Source organism: Staurois parvus, unplaced genomic scaffold (genome assembly GCF_062004578.1).
Source record: "Staurois parvus isolate SC_StPar_1 unplaced genomic scaffold, SC_StPar_1.0 ptg000701l, whole genome shotgun sequence".
Lineage (NCBI taxonomy): Eukaryota > Metazoa > Chordata > Amphibia > Anura > Ranidae > Staurois > Staurois parvus.
The window spans coordinates 2,283,789-2,301,149 of NW_028318497.1; the positions used below are offsets into that span (position 1 = coordinate 2,283,789).

The 17,361-nt window shown below is 38.7% G+C and overlaps 1 protein-coding gene across 1 annotated transcript; it reads right to left on the reverse strand.

Annotated features, from left to right (window-relative positions):
• Nucleotides 1-1,883: 1,883 nt before the first annotated feature.
• On the reverse strand, nucleotides 1,884-16,926 carry TXNDC15 (thioredoxin domain containing 15). The gene is made up of 5 exons (XM_089653142.1): nucleotides 16,776-16,926; nucleotides 11,441-11,922; nucleotides 8,548-8,711; nucleotides 4,299-4,429; nucleotides 1,884-2,572 (listed from the first exon to the last, which is right to left on the reverse strand). Exons 1-5 carry the CDS (start codon nucleotides 16,849-16,851, stop codon nucleotides 2,376-2,378), a joined length of 1,050 nt encoding a protein of 349 aa, XP_089509268.1. The 5' UTR covers nucleotides 16,852-16,926; the 3' UTR covers nucleotides 1,884-2,375.
• Nucleotides 16,927-17,361: the final 435 nt, after the last annotated feature.

The following is a 17,361-nucleotide window of genomic DNA, read 5'->3' on the forward strand; positions in this document are numbered from 1 at the left end:
TCTGAAATTCCTCCTCTCATAAGTTCTGAGTTTTGCCATGTAAGGTCATTTGTTTGTTATTATTGCTGGTAAAAGTTCCAGCTAGTTCAGACTCGCTTGCTTTAAACGCATAGGCCTCATAAATGTGTGCCAATTTTACTTTGAATCTGAATCATTTTTTCATTTTCAAACTATAAACTGAATTTGGCATGAAACTGTAGCACACCTTTTATACAAGTCCTTTAAACCTTGTTTGAGGTTATGTCTGTGCTCTCCCCCTGGTACTTGAAACTTTCCATATGGAGAATGACCAAGAAGTAGAGAAATTGAGATTAATCAGACTGTCAAAAAAGAATATAGACAAACGCTGAACCAGCAATGGATGTCAAAACACAAATGCAGACCAATGCTAGGGAGCTTGAAGGTCAGCTTTAAAAGGATGAAGGCTACTAGTCACACAGTAGAACCACTATGGCCACGTTCAAATTTCATAATGAATAGTCTAATACTATATACTGATGTTTAAATGAATCCTGTACTTCACCCAAGCAGTACAAAAGGAACAGTACAAAAGGAACAGTAATTATTAAAATGGTTCTAAAGCCTCAAGGTTGCTTACCTTAATGCATTAAAGAAAAAAAACCTTGTGTCACATATCCCCCCCCCTTATACTCACCTAAGCCCCATCACAATTCATCAATGTGCATGAGAGCTATGTCTCTCCTGGCTTTGTCCCTCCTCCCTGGGCAGACTCATGGCAGCATGAGCCATTGGCTCCCGCTCCTGTCAATCAACTCCAGTGACAAGGGAGCGGGGCAGGGCCAAGTCCTGCTGTCCATGTCAATGGACACAGCAGCGGGTCACAGGAGCGAGCCTACACGAGGGCCCCTATGGGAATTGGCTTTCTATTGGGGGCACCAGCAAGAGAGGAGTAGCCAAGAGCGTCGGTGGAGGACACAAAAGGAGGAGGATTGGGGCCGCTCTGTGCAATTCTACTGCACAGAGCAGGTAAGTACAGACATGCTTGTTTGTTTTTTTTCAACCACTTTACATACCTACCAGCAACATATATTTTCTTTACCTTCCTTCCCCATTGCATCATTCAGGTGCTAGGAGCGAAGAGAATAAGCCCTGTGTAAGCTCCAATTTACAACTTAGAACTTACACTATGAACTCCCTACCCGCCATTATGAGACAGTTCTGAATGCCTGAACAGTCCAGTGAGACATCCAAGTCCCTTAATAAGCTGATGACCACTGCCGTTAACTTGGTGTGATAATCAACTGGAATCACTTCTAGCAGACAAACTGATGTTTTTCCAAACTAATGTGGCAAAACGATCACTTACCTGGTCTGACTGCCAGCATTAGCCATTATGGAAAAGAACTTACTCTTCCTTTTGGATGTTTCACTTGCAGATTATGTGGAATTCAACATAAGTAAAGCTGGCCACCCACTAATTTATTTTTTCTTCATTCAGTCTGCAGGCTGAATGAGAAACATCTAACAGATTCCTCCATCTATGCCAAAAAGGGAGGATGGACAAATCTCTTGCAAAGGCTACTGTATTCTGATAGCTGGCACCTGTTAGAATACAGTGGGCATTGCCAAACACTGACTGCAGCTTATTGTGCAGTCACTGTTCAGACTACTATTATCTGCCAAGTAGTGTATCAACATGGCCACCCCTGCTTGAATTTCAGGCCGATTTATCTGAAGCCAGACAAAACTCTTGGCCAGCTTAAGATTCCAGTGAGGGCAAGGTATTATGGAGAGAAGATTCACGTCTCGGAGGTAAAAGTAACCAGCAACATATCATCCTCTTGGATAAAAGTAAATCAATCTTTAAATCCTTACCTTTTACAAAGATTTTCAGTGACAAATTAAATTCTGATAACAGAATATTTTGTATTTCATGTTGTTTTTTTATTTCATTTGTTAAATTACATCTCCATAAGAGATACTGTATATGCTGATAAAATATAGGCATTAGTTTCCACTTTCAGGCAGGAAACAGTTCAACACGCAAATAACTTAATAACAGTCTTGTGGAAGAATTCAACCAGGTTCTGCGTTTGATTAACATGAATAGAGCATGTTCACTTTGCAATGTATATGTATGCTTAGCTTGGTAGATGAGGTGAAGATGTTCATGGGCAGGCAAAAAATCCTTTTATTTTTTTTTTCCTTGCACATTAATGGGTATTCCAAGTGAGCAAAACATCACCACATTTACTACATCAATTGAACAGCCTATACTCCTTTAATAAGTCAACCCTATTGACTCAAAAAGAAGTTTAGCGATTGGCAAGTCAACCAACTGCCCATCACAGCTGGATACAGACACATGGGTCAAAAAATGTAGAGTTTATCCAAGATTTAAGCTTCTGATAAAATCACTCCTGATGTTCATGCTCTTGGCCCGGTATAAGCCAGCGAATTCTGTCCGTTTGCATGGTGGCATATATTACAAAAGCTGTCACATAGAGAACAGAAAACACTAGAAGCCAGTCAATTCCTGTTTGAGGATTGCACGGCAATGGTCCTTCATAGTCTGCTTCTATTACTGTGACATCAGGCTTTGCTTCAATTCCTAATTTAGAAGGAAAAACATCTCAGGTTAAGCATAATACATTGGTACCAATCAATCATTTCCATTCAGATTTTCCATATGTGCTTATGTCTGTGCAGCCATCTGAGACTACATGGTTGGCAATGTAGGCCTTAAAAATGAAACATCTGAGTTTAAACCACTGTGCATGTGTCAGCTAGCTGCAAATATAGCAAGAGACAATCCAGATTTGTGGGAATCCAGACTAAAGCATTAGAGACTAAAGGCAAAAAATTGTTCGTATAATGTTTAGTATTATGCTCAAGACAAAATTTAAGTTTTAAAAACATATCTTTAGTTAGGATACCTACAAAATTATTTGTCAATTTGGCTAGCCAATCTCATGGTACATACAACTCTGCTATTCAACAAGATCACTTTGCTGTTTCATGATTTTTCATTAATGTTTTCTGGTTCCGTTTTAGACCGATGCTTAATGAACAGATGCACAACAATTATTTGGTCAATGAGAAGGATGGAGGTAGAGAAGTGACACAGGAAGCTGCATTGGCTGAAATGGGAAATAAATGCATAAATGGCTGCAACATAGCAGAGGTGTGTGAAAAAATAAAGCTAATTAATATAAAAAATGCTTCGGCAGGTAAAACCTTACATGTATTTCTCTTTATTGTTTATGTTTATCCATTTTTCTTTTTTTGTTTATCATTGGAAACAAAAAAAAAAAAAAAACAACACATGTCATGTCCTTTCTTGCAAGGTGAAATCATCACATGCTTATTACCCTTTACAGTTGACATATTTTAAACTTGAATGACATCTATATATGTATTGTGATAGGCTAATAAAAAAATTACTGTTAAAGAACCCCATAAAACTATTTGAATGGTGTATTTAGCAGGCTGTTCAGAGTTCTGCTTTAACACTACCTTGTCAGAAAAAAAAGAAATTATAAAAGCAATACCCAGTAAAAGTAACTTTATATTTACCTGTCTGGGGACTCTGTTGAAACTTTGTTTTATTGCAGAGATCTATGAGCCAATAATAACCAACACTTCCAGGTGTGTGGAATACCATATCCCCCCTGGCTCCTGTATTTCCTTCCGTTAGCTCTGCCTCACCATTGTGAAACCATAGCAACCAAAGAGGGAATGCTATCTGACACAACAGAAGTGTTTTGGTAGTATTAGCACACAGAGCCCTACAACAGAATGAAGTTTTAGCATACCAAATATATTTATATATACACTGTAGATATATTCATTCTAGTGGTGAAATGAAATTAAAATTCTGGTGCTGAAAATTTTGGATGCACTTGGCATAAAAACGAAACCTACAGATTTAAAATTTTTTTCTTTTATTTAAGTCACTGGGGGGGGGGGGGGGGGGTTGCATTGAAGTCAATGGGGACTCGACTTTGCAGGAAAGTCTATGAGATGCAATTTTGCACTGAAGTCACTAGGAGGCATTTTTGCATGACAGTGTATGAGACGCGACTTTGTACGAAAGTCGATGAGATGCAATTTTGCATTGAAGTCACTAGAAGGCTTTTTTGCTTGAAAGTCTATGAGACGTGACTTTACATGTATCGACACCATTATCGGCACCTTTTTTCCCCATCAGCAAAATGCCAATAACACTATTTTCGGCCGATATGTTTCTGCTACCAATATATCGGTACATCCCTATTTTATTCTATTAGAAAACCTGCAAACAAAAGAGAAGTAAAAATGAATAATAATGGATATACCTGACTGGTTGAATATGAAAGCCTTCAAGGGTTCCAGCGTACGTTCTGTGTGATTAAATCTGGCCATTGGCTTTGCACCTTGAAACAAGAGGATATTTGGAACAGCAACCGTACCAAACCTAGTGGACAGACTATAGAAAAAAATGCGTTTAGAAGACATCTCAGTCAAAAATGTAATATTAACATAATAACCAAGAGCTGAACATAGTACACAAGTACTACTATATGATTTTTTAACATCACTTTTTACTTTGTTTTGTTTTTTTTTTTTTTTACTTATTTTGTCTCCATGACAGTGGAGTGTAAAGTCCAACAATTAATTTATCTCATCTTCTTCCTTTTGGTCTATTAAATATATATGACTGAAAGAGTTTTGTAATAAAAAAATTATTAAGGGGAGTACAACTAGGGAAATCAATGGTGGAGAAGGATCTGGGAGTTCTGGTAGATCTCAAGCTTAATAATGGCATGCAATGCAAAGCTGCAGTTTCTAAAGCGAGCAAAATCCTTGTAGTAAAACAGGGATAGACTACAGAGCGAGAGATAACATTCTACCCCTGTACAAATCATTAGTAACACCTCATCTGGAATATGCAGTTCAGTTTTGGGCACCAATTCACAAAAAGATCATTGGGGAACTGGAGAAAGTACAGAGAAGAGCAACCAAACTGATAAGAGGCATGGAGGAGATCAGCTACGAGGAAAGATTAGAGGAACTGAATTTATTCTCTCTTGAGAAGAGGAGATTAAGGGGGGACATGATCAACATGTATAAATACATCAGTGGTTCATATAGTGAACTCGGTGTAGAGTTATTCACCCTGAGGTCATCACGGAGGACAAGGGGGCACTCTTTACGTCTGGAGGAAAATACATTTAATCTCCAAACATGGAAAGGTTTCTTCACAGTGAGAGCTGTGAAAATGTGGAATAGACTCCATCAAGAGTTGGTTCTGGCCAGCTCAGTGGATTGCTTCAAAAAAGGTGTGGATTGTTTCTTAGAATATAACTGGATACTAACATTTATAGGTAAAGTTGATCCAGGGAATATCCGATTGCCTCTCGGGGGATCAGGAAGGAATTTTTTTTCCCAGCAGGAGCAAATTGGATCGTGCTTTGCTGGGTTTTTTTGCCTTCCTCTGCATCAACTGTGGGTATAGAGTTATAACTTTTGTTTTTTAATGGTTGAACTGAATGGACTTTTATCTTTTTTCAGCCAGACTAACTATGTAACTATGAGTGAGAATTGTTATAGTTGTCAAGTTGTGTAGCTGGCAGGATTCCATATACGAAGTTTAGTAGCATAATTATTAATGTGGAATGTTTTGTTAAAGAACATTAAGGGCCAGTTCACACTACATGCGTTTCAGTGTGCTATTTTTCTGCATCCAAAATGCACAGAAAGTAGGTATATGGTTGTCAATGTCATAGTTCACATCAGTGCTTGCAGTTCCAGTGTGTTCCGGATGCAGAAAAAAAAAGTAGAACATGCTGCATTTTACCTGCACAGAACTGTACTGGAACGCGGTAAAACACATCAAAAACACACCAGAACGCACTGGAATACACATGCCCCTGTTTAAATTGAAGAGAGAGAGGAAAAAATTAACTTGAATGCATCAAAAGTGCACTGGAACGTGCATGCAGAAACCCATTCAGAGCGCATCTGGACTGTGTTTCTATAGCATGAACCGGCCTTAATTGTTATCAGACTGTTATCAGTATAGTTCCTCTTTAACATTCAATTTTGGAAAGACTTTAATTTCCTGAACGAAAATCACATTCACTGTTTAAAGAACGTTCGTTCAAGAAAATGTTTCCTTCCTGCTCCTTCAAATTTTCTTGTCACTATGGTGAAAAATAAATAATATCGATTTCACCCCACTAACGATTAAAACAAATTGAATGAACGTTCTTGAGAATGAAAGTTTTCATTTTAAAATCTACTAGTGTATACCCAACTTTTAAAAAAGAAAATTTTATTTATTTTATATATATATATATATATATATATATATATATATATATATATATCACTCAAGAGTGAGCCTAAACTTCTACTTCCTTGTAGAAAGAGTGTATATCTGCCACCATGTGACACCTTAAGGAAGCCTCTTACCAGATGATATGGACCATTAGATTATAAATGGTCACAAACACTTAGATGTATCCTTTAGCCACGATTCTCCGGGCATAAGATACATCCTCCATCTGGATTTCTCCATCAGTATTAGAAATTTCTAAGAGGGTATGTGGTTTTCAGTTAGTAAAATCCATTCATTCCCAAATCAAATGTTAAAGCAAACAAAATATTTTGAAGACAAATGAATATTCTGCAAATTTTTGTTTGAAATTATAACCATCTATGGCCAGCTTAATGCTGATTTTGGGCACAATCATGCAAAGGACTGGTCTAAATATATTAAAAGTCCCATTCTCTTTAAGAAAAAAAATCATGTGTGAATCTGAAAAATCCCAATGCTCATGCTTTCAAGTGTTATGAAAAATGGCTAGTGCGAGAATAGATGGCTATCATAATCAATATTTTCTCCAATATGAAATGTATTTACACACACTCTGTCCAGAAAAAAAAAATACAATTTGCAAAATAAGGATGGGTAGCTCTCTAACAATGCTTACCAGATAGTGCCGTCTTTACTACTATTTATTACCAGAATGATCAAGTGTAAATAAAATAAGGTCCTGTTCACTTGGGCACTGACACCTGTATATAGAGAATGGGACTTTTATAATCATGCATCTAACGTCTGTGTGCTGTGCTGCAGGCAGCCCACTGAAGTCTGTTAAGATGCAGCAGCTGCATGGCCACAGCTGCTGGTCCTAATGTGCCAGGTCAGTGGATGTGGGTGAGGAGCCTCAAACACACGCTGTCTACATACAGGTCCACTTGTCACATTAGGACCAGTAGCTGTGGCTAAGGTATCGCTGCATCCTAATCGACTTCAATAGGCTACCTGCATACAGAAGTTAGAGACACTAAAAAAAACCAGCCCATTCACAGTATACAGACCTCAGTGTCCATGTAAATGAAGCCTAAGGGGCAATTTTGGAATGAGAAAACGGTATTAAAAAAGGGACACATGATGGAAATGGCAATTCCCTTCATTTTGGGAAGATTTCTTGTCACTCCTGTTTTGTCTCCAAGACAGGAAGTAAAAGGAAATCTCCATAACAGCAATCCCTTAGAGCGGAACTACACTGCACCTGACCACCACAAAGCAAAAATGCTACTGAATTCATAATATTAAAAGTAACCCCCCCCCCCCCCCCCCCATCCATTCATGTCTCCATGCTTTATTTTGCTGAGAAATCACTTTAAACCCCAACCTCTAGCTGTGTCGATCTTGGAGAAGGTGATTCATATACAGTATGCATTGACTTGACTGGAATCCATCTACCCTTAGTTCATGCATACAAGCAAGAGGGCATGCTTAGCTGGGAAAACCCCTCCTCTAATCCAGAAGACTACTGGGATGTATGACATAATTTGCCTAGGCCTGGAAACCAGGAAGTAATGTAAAAAAATTAGTTTAAAACAAGTGAATATGTTATACGTTCCTATCTATTTACTAATGCTAGCAGCAGAAGGATTAAAAATAGTCAATGTGGCTTGTGAGAGTGAAGTTCCACTTAAACTTCTCTAACTAAATGAAAAAAAATTTAAAAAAGGATGTGGCTATACATACACAATAACATGTCACTGCAAACTCACTTTTGTATACCATACAATATTGGGATGCTAGGAACATTTTAATGCAACAGATGCTGCCATAGCTATAAATATGCACTGCTAAAGGATAAGTTCACCTTTTTATAAAAAATACTAAATGCACTCTTTTTTGCAGGTAAAAAAATGTACATTAACTATTTTTGTTGTAGGAGCCTGTAAAGCACTGCAGGTCTCTTGCAGACTGTTAGTGTAATCAATCTGCTTGTGTGGTTTTATAATGATGGGAAGAATGAACTATTACAGCACTCAACAGTGCTGTGGTAGTTCATTAAAAACTACAAGCAGACAGTTGTACAGCCCCGCATGGCCGCGCTCTCTTTGAATTGTTGCAGTGGGTATTGGGAGAAGATCCCTGGCTCGCTGCCACAAGAAGAGGGGGGTGATCAGGGGGAGAGGGGTCTGAAGCTAAACATTACACCCTAAATATGGGTGAAATGTTCAGAAAGGTGAACTTATCCTTTAAACTGTTATGAAAAACGTTTCATTCATAAATCATACCTGCTGTGCTGAGAAGCATCCAGGGCCAAAAAATGCAAAGTTGGGAATGCTCTAGGTAATGCATTAAAATGAGGCGCCAGAGCAGCGGAAAAGTGGCACCACGGAGTGAAAAACAAAACCATGGTGCATTCACTGTTGTTGGGATTAAGCCATTCCATAAGGTCCTATAAAATACAAAATAAAACACAGGATAAAATTATAAATGTATACGATTGTGTGTATGCATAAATAAACCCTCACTTCGCCAACATGGAACAGCTCACTTAATTTGAAATTATACAGAACAGAACAGACACCCGTTCATTGCTGGACACACTTTTACTAACAGAATACATATTGAGAATGCTGTTTATATTCCTCTAAATCAGCCTTTTTCAACCAGGGTGCCTTTAGGTATCTTCAGGAGGTGCCTTGTCAAAATGCCTAAAAACTGCCCAAAAATTGTATACAAGCCACCAGGTGGATCAAGCCTATCTTTTAGTTACACAAACCCACAGGTTTTCATTGTGCACCATTACAACTTTCTAGCTGCCGAAGACATAACAACCAATGATGTCATCAGTTAATAAGAAGGACATTGGGCTCCTGCACAGTATCCTCGCTTGCCCCTCCCTGCCCCTCTCTGCCCTCACTGGAGTCATATTAGCTCAGTGAGAGAGAAAGTGAAGGAGAAGAGAAACAATGGCTTACTAGTCAGTACTAGTTTGCGAAGGTGTATTTTCTTTGAAAGAATAAATAACCTCTGAGGTTGGGTGTCGCCCATGTGCAGATGTTGCTGCTTTCTGTAAAACTATTAGTTTTTTACATTTTGTATTGGGTGGCTCGAGATTGTGATTTTAAATGGTGCCTTCACTGAAAAAAGTTTGAGAAACACTGCTCTAAATTATGGAGCTCTCTAATGCACACTTAAGAGCTGTGAGAAAGGGGGTGTTATCAGCATGAAATTAGGCAGTTGACAGGGAAGACTGCAAGACTACAGGGGATCTCTTGGATTTGGGTCAAACTCAGATGGAGTAAGCAAAGCCAAAAATCTAAATATTTCATACCGTAAGGAAACCTATATTTTTTTAGAATAAAAACGCATATTGCCACCTGTAAAGCTACTGCGGTTCTATAGCTACTACGGCTTGTTAGTAAGAAAAAAAAAATGTGAATGAGCTCCTGGCTAGATAGCAACTGTGAACTAAATTTTACTTTTGCAGCCTGTCCCAGCACTGAGCTAGCCCGATGAATCTACTTGTGATATAAACACATTTAACCCCTTCCCGCCCAGCATATAGCAGATTGACAAATGGACTTTACTCCTGAGTGGGACTCAAATTATGTCCTCTCAGAAGGCACTACGTGGCGGCATGATGTCACCAACTGTGTCCACCGGCCTGCTGCCAGTGTCACGTGACTGCTGTGAACAATCAGAGCAAATCACATGACAATTGTAAACAATGGATGACTTCTTTTTGTGCCATCCATTGTATACAATTGTGTTGTTAGCTGTGATTGGTCACAGTGATCACATTGTACAGACAGGGCCAATTACAGCCCATCTGTACCATGTGATTAGCTTTGGCCAATCAAAGTTTATCACAACAAAAGGCACTAAATGATTCAGTTTCATTCAGTAAAAATGGTTGCTTATACTTATACCAATGAAATTCGTGTAAAAAATAAAAAAAAAAAATAAAAACTTGATCTCTTCCCCAGAGTAGTACAATGTTACTATGGTAATACTGTATTGCTCTGGTCACAGTGCATAAAAAAAAAAAAATTTAATAGAAAAAATTTTATTTTTTTAATATACTGTTACCAGACAGTGTCCTGATCCCCACTACACCAGTTACATTCTAATGCTGTACTGCACTGGTGACAATATTGAAAAAAAAAAATATTATGAAAAACTTTTAAAATTTCTTCATTTTCCAATAAACTGCGACAAAAAATTACAACTTCAAAAAAACTCGCCATGCCTCATGAAATACCTTGAACTGTTTATTTTCCCAAAAGGGGTCGTTTGGGGGATACTTGTACTGTCCTGGCATTTTCGGGCCTCAAGAAATGAGACCAGCCATCAGTACATCAGAATTGATTAATTTTCAGATATTAATACCATAGTTTGGTGAAAATAACCCAAATCAGTGTATATTATTTAATCTGTAGGAAAGTCCACAAAGAAATGTAGAATACATTTTAACCTCAATTTATGAAGAAAGGTTATTTATTTGCAAAATTTTATAACAGAAAAAGAAAAATGTTTTGTTTTTTTTTCAAAATTTTCAGTCTTTTGTTTATTTAACAAAAAAATAAACACCCAGTGGTGATTAAATACCACCAAAAGAAAGTTATATTTGTGAGAAAAAAATGATTAAAGAATTCACACGGGTACAGTGTTGCATGACCACACAATTGTCATTCAAATTGCGAGAGCACTGAAAGCTGAAAATTGGCCTGGACAGGAAGGCGGTAAAAGTGCCCGGTATTGAAGTGGGTACATAGACACTGCTGTCACCATGCCCATTCAGGGCAAAGTTACTGTGTCTGTGTAAAGGGATCACTCACTGATACTCACCTTGCCAGCGCTAACAAAACCACCTCCCACCACCAACTGATACTCACCTTCCCAGAATATTTTGTATTTATTAACTCTTTAAAGTCTCATCATTTTTACTTAACTGATAAGTTGGTGAGTATATTGTGCTTGTGTTTGCAAAAATGTATTTCATAAAGAAATGTACAGAACTTTTGATTCACCCTAAACCACTTTTGCAACAACACTATTCATACTATTTATCTTTATAAACATTACAATCTTATAATATTTTACAAATACCACATATCAAATCACCACAAGAGACCACAGACATCATAGTGCTGGACAATATATTCACAATTGCCATACCTGGGAAGCATTGAGGACCTGCAAAGTGTAATTGTCCATTCCAGTGATATTGCGCTCCACACAGTTTACTTTCAGAGGTTTATTGCCATCTGTGCCGTTTGATTCTTCTGTTTTTATCTGTTCTGTATTTGATGTATCTATAGCAGTGTTTTGCATTTTTGTTTTCTGTTGGTTGTCTAAAGTACTATGTGGACATTCATTGGTACTGCACTCTCCTTCAGCTTTCTGGATTTCATACACAGTATCAGATGTTTCCATGACAACTTTGTCCTTCATCTCCTTTGGTACCATAGAAAATAGTACTGCTGGGTCAGTCTGAATGTCCGAACTCTGCATTGCGTCTGCTATTTCAGCCGTCTTGTACTGAACAGTCTCCGAAACACCAACTCGTTCACGGTTCATTGACTCAGCAATGGCATCTACATTTTGCCCAACTCCAGTGTCATTGTCGTCTTCTGAATAAAGATCTTCATTAGAATTCCCTGAGTAAAAACCATACACGTGTTACCTTTTTTCTATCAAACAACCAGTAATACACTGAAACTTGCCATAGTCAGACAGTTTTTTGTCCCCTTCAGCCAGCGGATTTCCATCCGCACAAACGAGGTGGATGACAGAATCTTCTCACTGGGACATTGTATTCTGATAGCAGGACTCTCCTCTGTAAGAATACACTGATCAGCAGCTGTAGCCTCTATTCTACAAAGGTTTTCCAGCATGTCCCTTTGACAAATTTCAATAAGTCTATGGGCAGATTAACTCAACAATAAAATGACACAACGTATCTAGTTATATCAACCTGCTGTCTAGAGCGCATTCACACAGATGTTCAGCCCTGCACGGTATGAAGAGTCGCAGAGTCTGGGTGTCCGAGGCCGTGCACCCACCCCTGTGTACCTGTCAAATTCAGCTGCACACACTCAGCATATCCTTTGACGTATATGCGCTACCTGCGTACAGCTCAGGGAGTACAGAAAGATAAGCGAACAGTTCTTCACGCTGTATGGGGCTGAGCGTCTGTATAAATTAGCCCTTACATGTTACATTTCTCCAAACAGTTGCAAATTTTGATTTATGCTTTTTACATATCTGCATAGTATGTTATTGACACACAAATTCATTCTTAAAAAAAAGTATGGGTTTAAAAAAACCCAAACATGTATTCCTCACCTATGTAGATGCAGCATCAAGCCAATTTTGCAGCTGTCCCCCAATGGCGATACACCGAGAGCTGAGTGATCAAAGACTGCTGATCGCTCAGTTCTTGGGTCCACTCTTAGCAGAGACCAGGGAACTGTCAGTCACAGCTCTGTGTGCTGACCCTTCTTTCAGTGACATCCTGAGAGGCTGAGCGAGCTGCCAGTCAGGCATCTGGAAGGATGCCAGTCAGACATCTGGGCTTCAATTTGTTAGTGTATCTAAATCTGCTAATACATTTAACACCCCCCCCCCCACACACACACACCCAGACTGATAATGCTGCTGTCCAAAGGTGCCCCCTGTGCTCCTTAATCCAGGATGGGGGCACTTTAATACCGAGTGTGTGTTAAGTCGGCCATACATGGATCAAAATTCATTTGGTTCAGCAAGGAATGGGACAAATTTCGATCCATGTGTGTGCACCCTGATTGTACATAAGTCCATTTGTTGATCAACTTGTGTACAACCAGCCTGTCCGGTTTCTCCCAAACAAGCTAATCATTGTGTTCTGTGAGCTGGGAAAATAGTGCTGCGGGGAGGATTCCCCCAATCAACACTAACTTTGTTGATCGGGGAATCAAGCAATTTTCTCTCCTTCCACCCGTGCTGGAAGGAAACAAAATTATAATATCTATAGGCTGCCTTGCTGGTCAGATCACCGGTCGATTGAAAACAGAGGGCAAAAAAACCGAAAAAAATGAATACAGCCCCCACATTTGCTGAATGGTAAGCAGCAATATATAACATTTTTGGTTTTGGATTTAATACCGATTTAACCACTTTCCCGCCACCCTATAGTAAAAATACTGCTACAGGACGGCAGGGCTGCTCAAAATCATGTATATATACATGATTTGCATTTCTGCTATTGGCAGCTAGGGATGTCAATCACCAAGTCCCGGCCAGCACGTCGATCAATGAATTAAGTTGACAGGGGAAAGACCTGTGTGTAAACAACACAGGTCTCTCTCCTGTCAGCATGGACATGCCGTTTTGTATCTCTCTACAACATGCCTCCCTAGTAAAACGCACACAGTAAAACAGCACACAGTTAACCCTTTGATCACCCTTTCAAATTTAAAGCATTTGAACATGTCATGTCTATTTACTCAGCGTAACATCAACTTTTATATTTTATCAAACAATTGGGAAATATATTGTGTTTTTGTGCATTAAAATTCTAAAAAGTGTATTTTTCCCAAAAGATTTATGTTTGAAAAATTGCTGTGCAAATACTGTGGGACGTAAACATTTTTAACACCCACCGTTTTATTCTCTAGGGCCTCTGCTTTAAAAAAAAAACAAATATATGTTTGGGGGTTCACAGTAACTTTCTAGCAAAAAAACGTGAACAAAATGTGAATAAACAGTGTCAGAAAAGGCTTGGTCTTCGAGAGTGGGTGATGTGTGGCATAAGGTTCTAATATTGGCCCTGAAATGCCAGTATTTGCTAAGAGGCATGGTGAGTACTTTGCAGATCTCATTTGTTGCCACATGTTTTTGTAAAACGAAGAAAGAAAACAAAAAAATTTATTTTTTTCTTTTTGTTTTTCAATACCCTGGGACAAAAATTATATCTGTAAAATACTCGCCATGATTCTTATCAAATTCCTTGGAGTATCTACTTTCCAAAAAGAGGTCATTTGGGGGGAGAGGGGTGTTTGTACTATCCTGGCATTTTAGAGCCTTCCAAACTGTGATAGGTATTGGGGAAGTGATATGAAGAAATATGCCCTTTGAAAGGTGGTCATTGGATTTTGGGGGCTTGTATGTAGCTAGGCTGCCAAAAAGTCCCTAACATGTGGTATCCCCATACTCAGGAGAAGTAGGAGAAAGTGTTTTGGGTTGTTATCCAACATATACACATGGCATGCATGAGCAATATATCATTTAAGTGACAACTTTGTGTGAAAATAAAATTGTAATATTCAAAAAATTTGTGCAAAAAGATAAAATGTCCCATGGACTCAACATGCAACTCTGCAAAACCCTTGGGGTGTCTACTTTCCAAAAAGGGGTAATTGGGGGGGGGGGGGGGTTGTACTGCCCTGGCATTTTAGCACCTCAAGAAATGTGATGGGCAGTCAGAAAGTAAAAGCTACATAAATTCCAATATATATACCATAGTTTGTAGACGCTATAACTTTCACACAAACCAATTAATATACATGTATTGAGATTTTTTTTTACCAAAGACATGTAGCAGAATACATTTTCGCCTAAAATTTATGACTAACTTTGAATTTATTGGATATTTTTTATAACCAAAAGTGAAAGATACTGTATTTTTTTTTCAACATTTTTGGTCTTTTTTTGTTAACCATTTGCCGCCCGCCCTATGGCCGAATGGCGGACGGCAAATGTCATCAGCGTTCCGGGTGGCGTCCTCCCGCACATGCGCAGATTGCGCTCCTGCAGAGCGGCGCGATCTGTCACTGGCCGTGTACCTTGGACACGACCGATGACAGATCTGAGTATCGGCCCCTTTGCCGGTACCATGTGACCTGCTGTGACCAATCACAGCAGGTCACATGACAGTTGTATACAATGGATGGCTTCATTCATGCCATCCATTGTATACTAGTGTCTAGCTGTGAATGGTCACAGCTAATCACATGCACATGTCATGTGATTAGCTGTGGCCAAATCACAGCTGAGCACAAAAAAAAAAAACCCTGAATGAATCGATGTCATTCAGGTAAATGCTTGCTTATAGCAAAGTAATTCTTTGCTATAAGCAAATTGTGTAAAAAAATAAATAATAAAATAAAAAATACTGATCACTTCCCCAAAGTAGTACAATGTTACTATGGTAACATTGTACTACTTTGGTCATAGTGAAATATGAAAAAAAAATCTTAAAAAAAAGAAAAAAAATTTAATTAAAAAAAAAAAAATAATAATAATAATAATAATAATATATATATATATATATATATATTTTTTTTTTTTTTTTCCCCATACGGTTACCAGTCAGTGTCCCTGATCACCGCCATGCCAGTTATATGATGACGCTGTACTGCACTGGTGACAATATGTAAAAAAAAAATAGTGAAACTAATTTTTTTCATTTTTTCATTTTCCGAAAAATTATGACAAAAAAAATACAACTTCAAAAAACTCACCATGCCTCTTAGGAAGTACGTCTGACTGTCTACTCTGCAAAAAGGGGTTATTTGGGGGATATCTGTACTGTTCTGACATTCTTGGACCTCAAGAACTTAGATTGGTTGTCAATACTTAAGGATTGATCAATATTCAGATCTATACCATAGTTTGTGAACGCTATAACTTTCCTACAAACTAAAAAATACATCCTAATTTGGGTTATTTTCACCAAAGACATGTAGTAGAATACATCTTGGCCTAAATTTATGAAGAATTTATTTGCAAACTTTTATAACAAAAACAAAGAAAAACTTTTTTTTTCAAAATGTTTGGTCTTTTTTTGTTAATTTAGGAAAAAATAAAACCCCCAGTGGTGATTAAATACCACCAAAAGAAAGCTCTAGTTGTGTGAAGAAAATGATAAAAGTTTAGTTTGGGTACAATATTGTATGACCGCGCAATTGTCATTCAAAGTGTGAGAGCGCTGAAACCTGAAAACTGGCCTGGGCAGGAAGGGGGTAAAATGCCCTGTATTGAATTGGTTAGCGCAAAAAATAAAAAGCGCAGAGGTGATCAAATACCACCAAAAGAAAGCTCTATTTGTGTGAAAAAAGGACAAATTTAATTTGGATACAGCATTGCACGACCGCGCAATTATCAGTTGAAATAGCGCAGTGCCAAAAAGCAAAAAATGGCCTGCTCAGGAAGGGGTAAATTTCAGGATGGGACATCAGTGCTTCTGACTAATGCTGACAAATAACATGAGCCTTGCTGTGGGAAAACTGCATGATGCCTTCTCTGACCAAATGAAACCTCAATACTAGCTGACCCTGCCAGGAAATACAATGCTGGTTAGTGCTGGTGTGGGACTACAAAGCCCAGCCATTCTCAGCAGACAGACTTCCCACCATACAGGCACACTGCCATTCCTCAGGTATACACACACAGGCTCTCCATAGAACATTCCCAGCATGCAGCACTGTGGTATGTGAATTCCTCGGTCATACACAGACATGCTGAGGCTCACCTAGTGCCGGGGTCAGAGACGCAGAAATCACTCCGAAAGTGAAGACAGCTCGCACACACAGAGGAGACACCTCCATCCTCCACACTAGGAATTCCACCCATACATCTCTGCTGCTCTCCAGACACTCAGCAAAAAACTCTTCCGGGTTCCCAGAAATCAACATTCCGTTTCCTAAGCACAGATCCGGAAGTTGTCTCCACTGAGCATCCATTTTGTTGAAGTCCAGCGCAGTAAGTCTAGTGTGGAATCATGAGAGACCCAAAGGGAGGCTTGAGAAGGACTGTGTATAGGCAACACGTTCCTGCAACAAGTCATTTTACACCGAGACAGATCTGTACTGAATGCTGAAAGAATTACTAGAGCTGCAGTTGTGCTGTATGAAACATTTACTTGCCTCTCAGTTTTGTAAATAAAACCCCATTTCAGCGGTGGGGGGGGATTTCAAAGATAACCATTAAAATCGTGAAATTTTTTTTACATCAGTCTGATTTCTCACACGTTTTAAAGAAATAGATCCAACATACACTTATTGCACTTATTGACCATCCTTCCTTGCACCTTTTGACTCTCTGCAATTCGAATCATA

What these genes read in the sequence shown, in the direction of transcription:
- TXNDC15 (XM_089653142.1), bottom strand. Translation starts at nt 16,851, where the DNA reads ATGGAGGTGTCTCCTCTGTGTGTGCGAGCTGTCTTCACTTTCGGAGTG. An exon ending in GTCTCTGACCCCGGCACTAG is followed by an intron (nt 11,923 to 16,775) that starts GTGAGCCTCAGC and finishes GTTTTTACTCAG; the next exon opens with GGAATTCTAATGAAGATCTT. An exon ending in AGGTCCTCAATGCTTCCCAG is followed by an intron (nt 8,712 to 11,440) that starts GTATGGCAATTG and finishes TGTATTTTATAG; the next exon opens with GACCTTATGGAATGGCTTAA.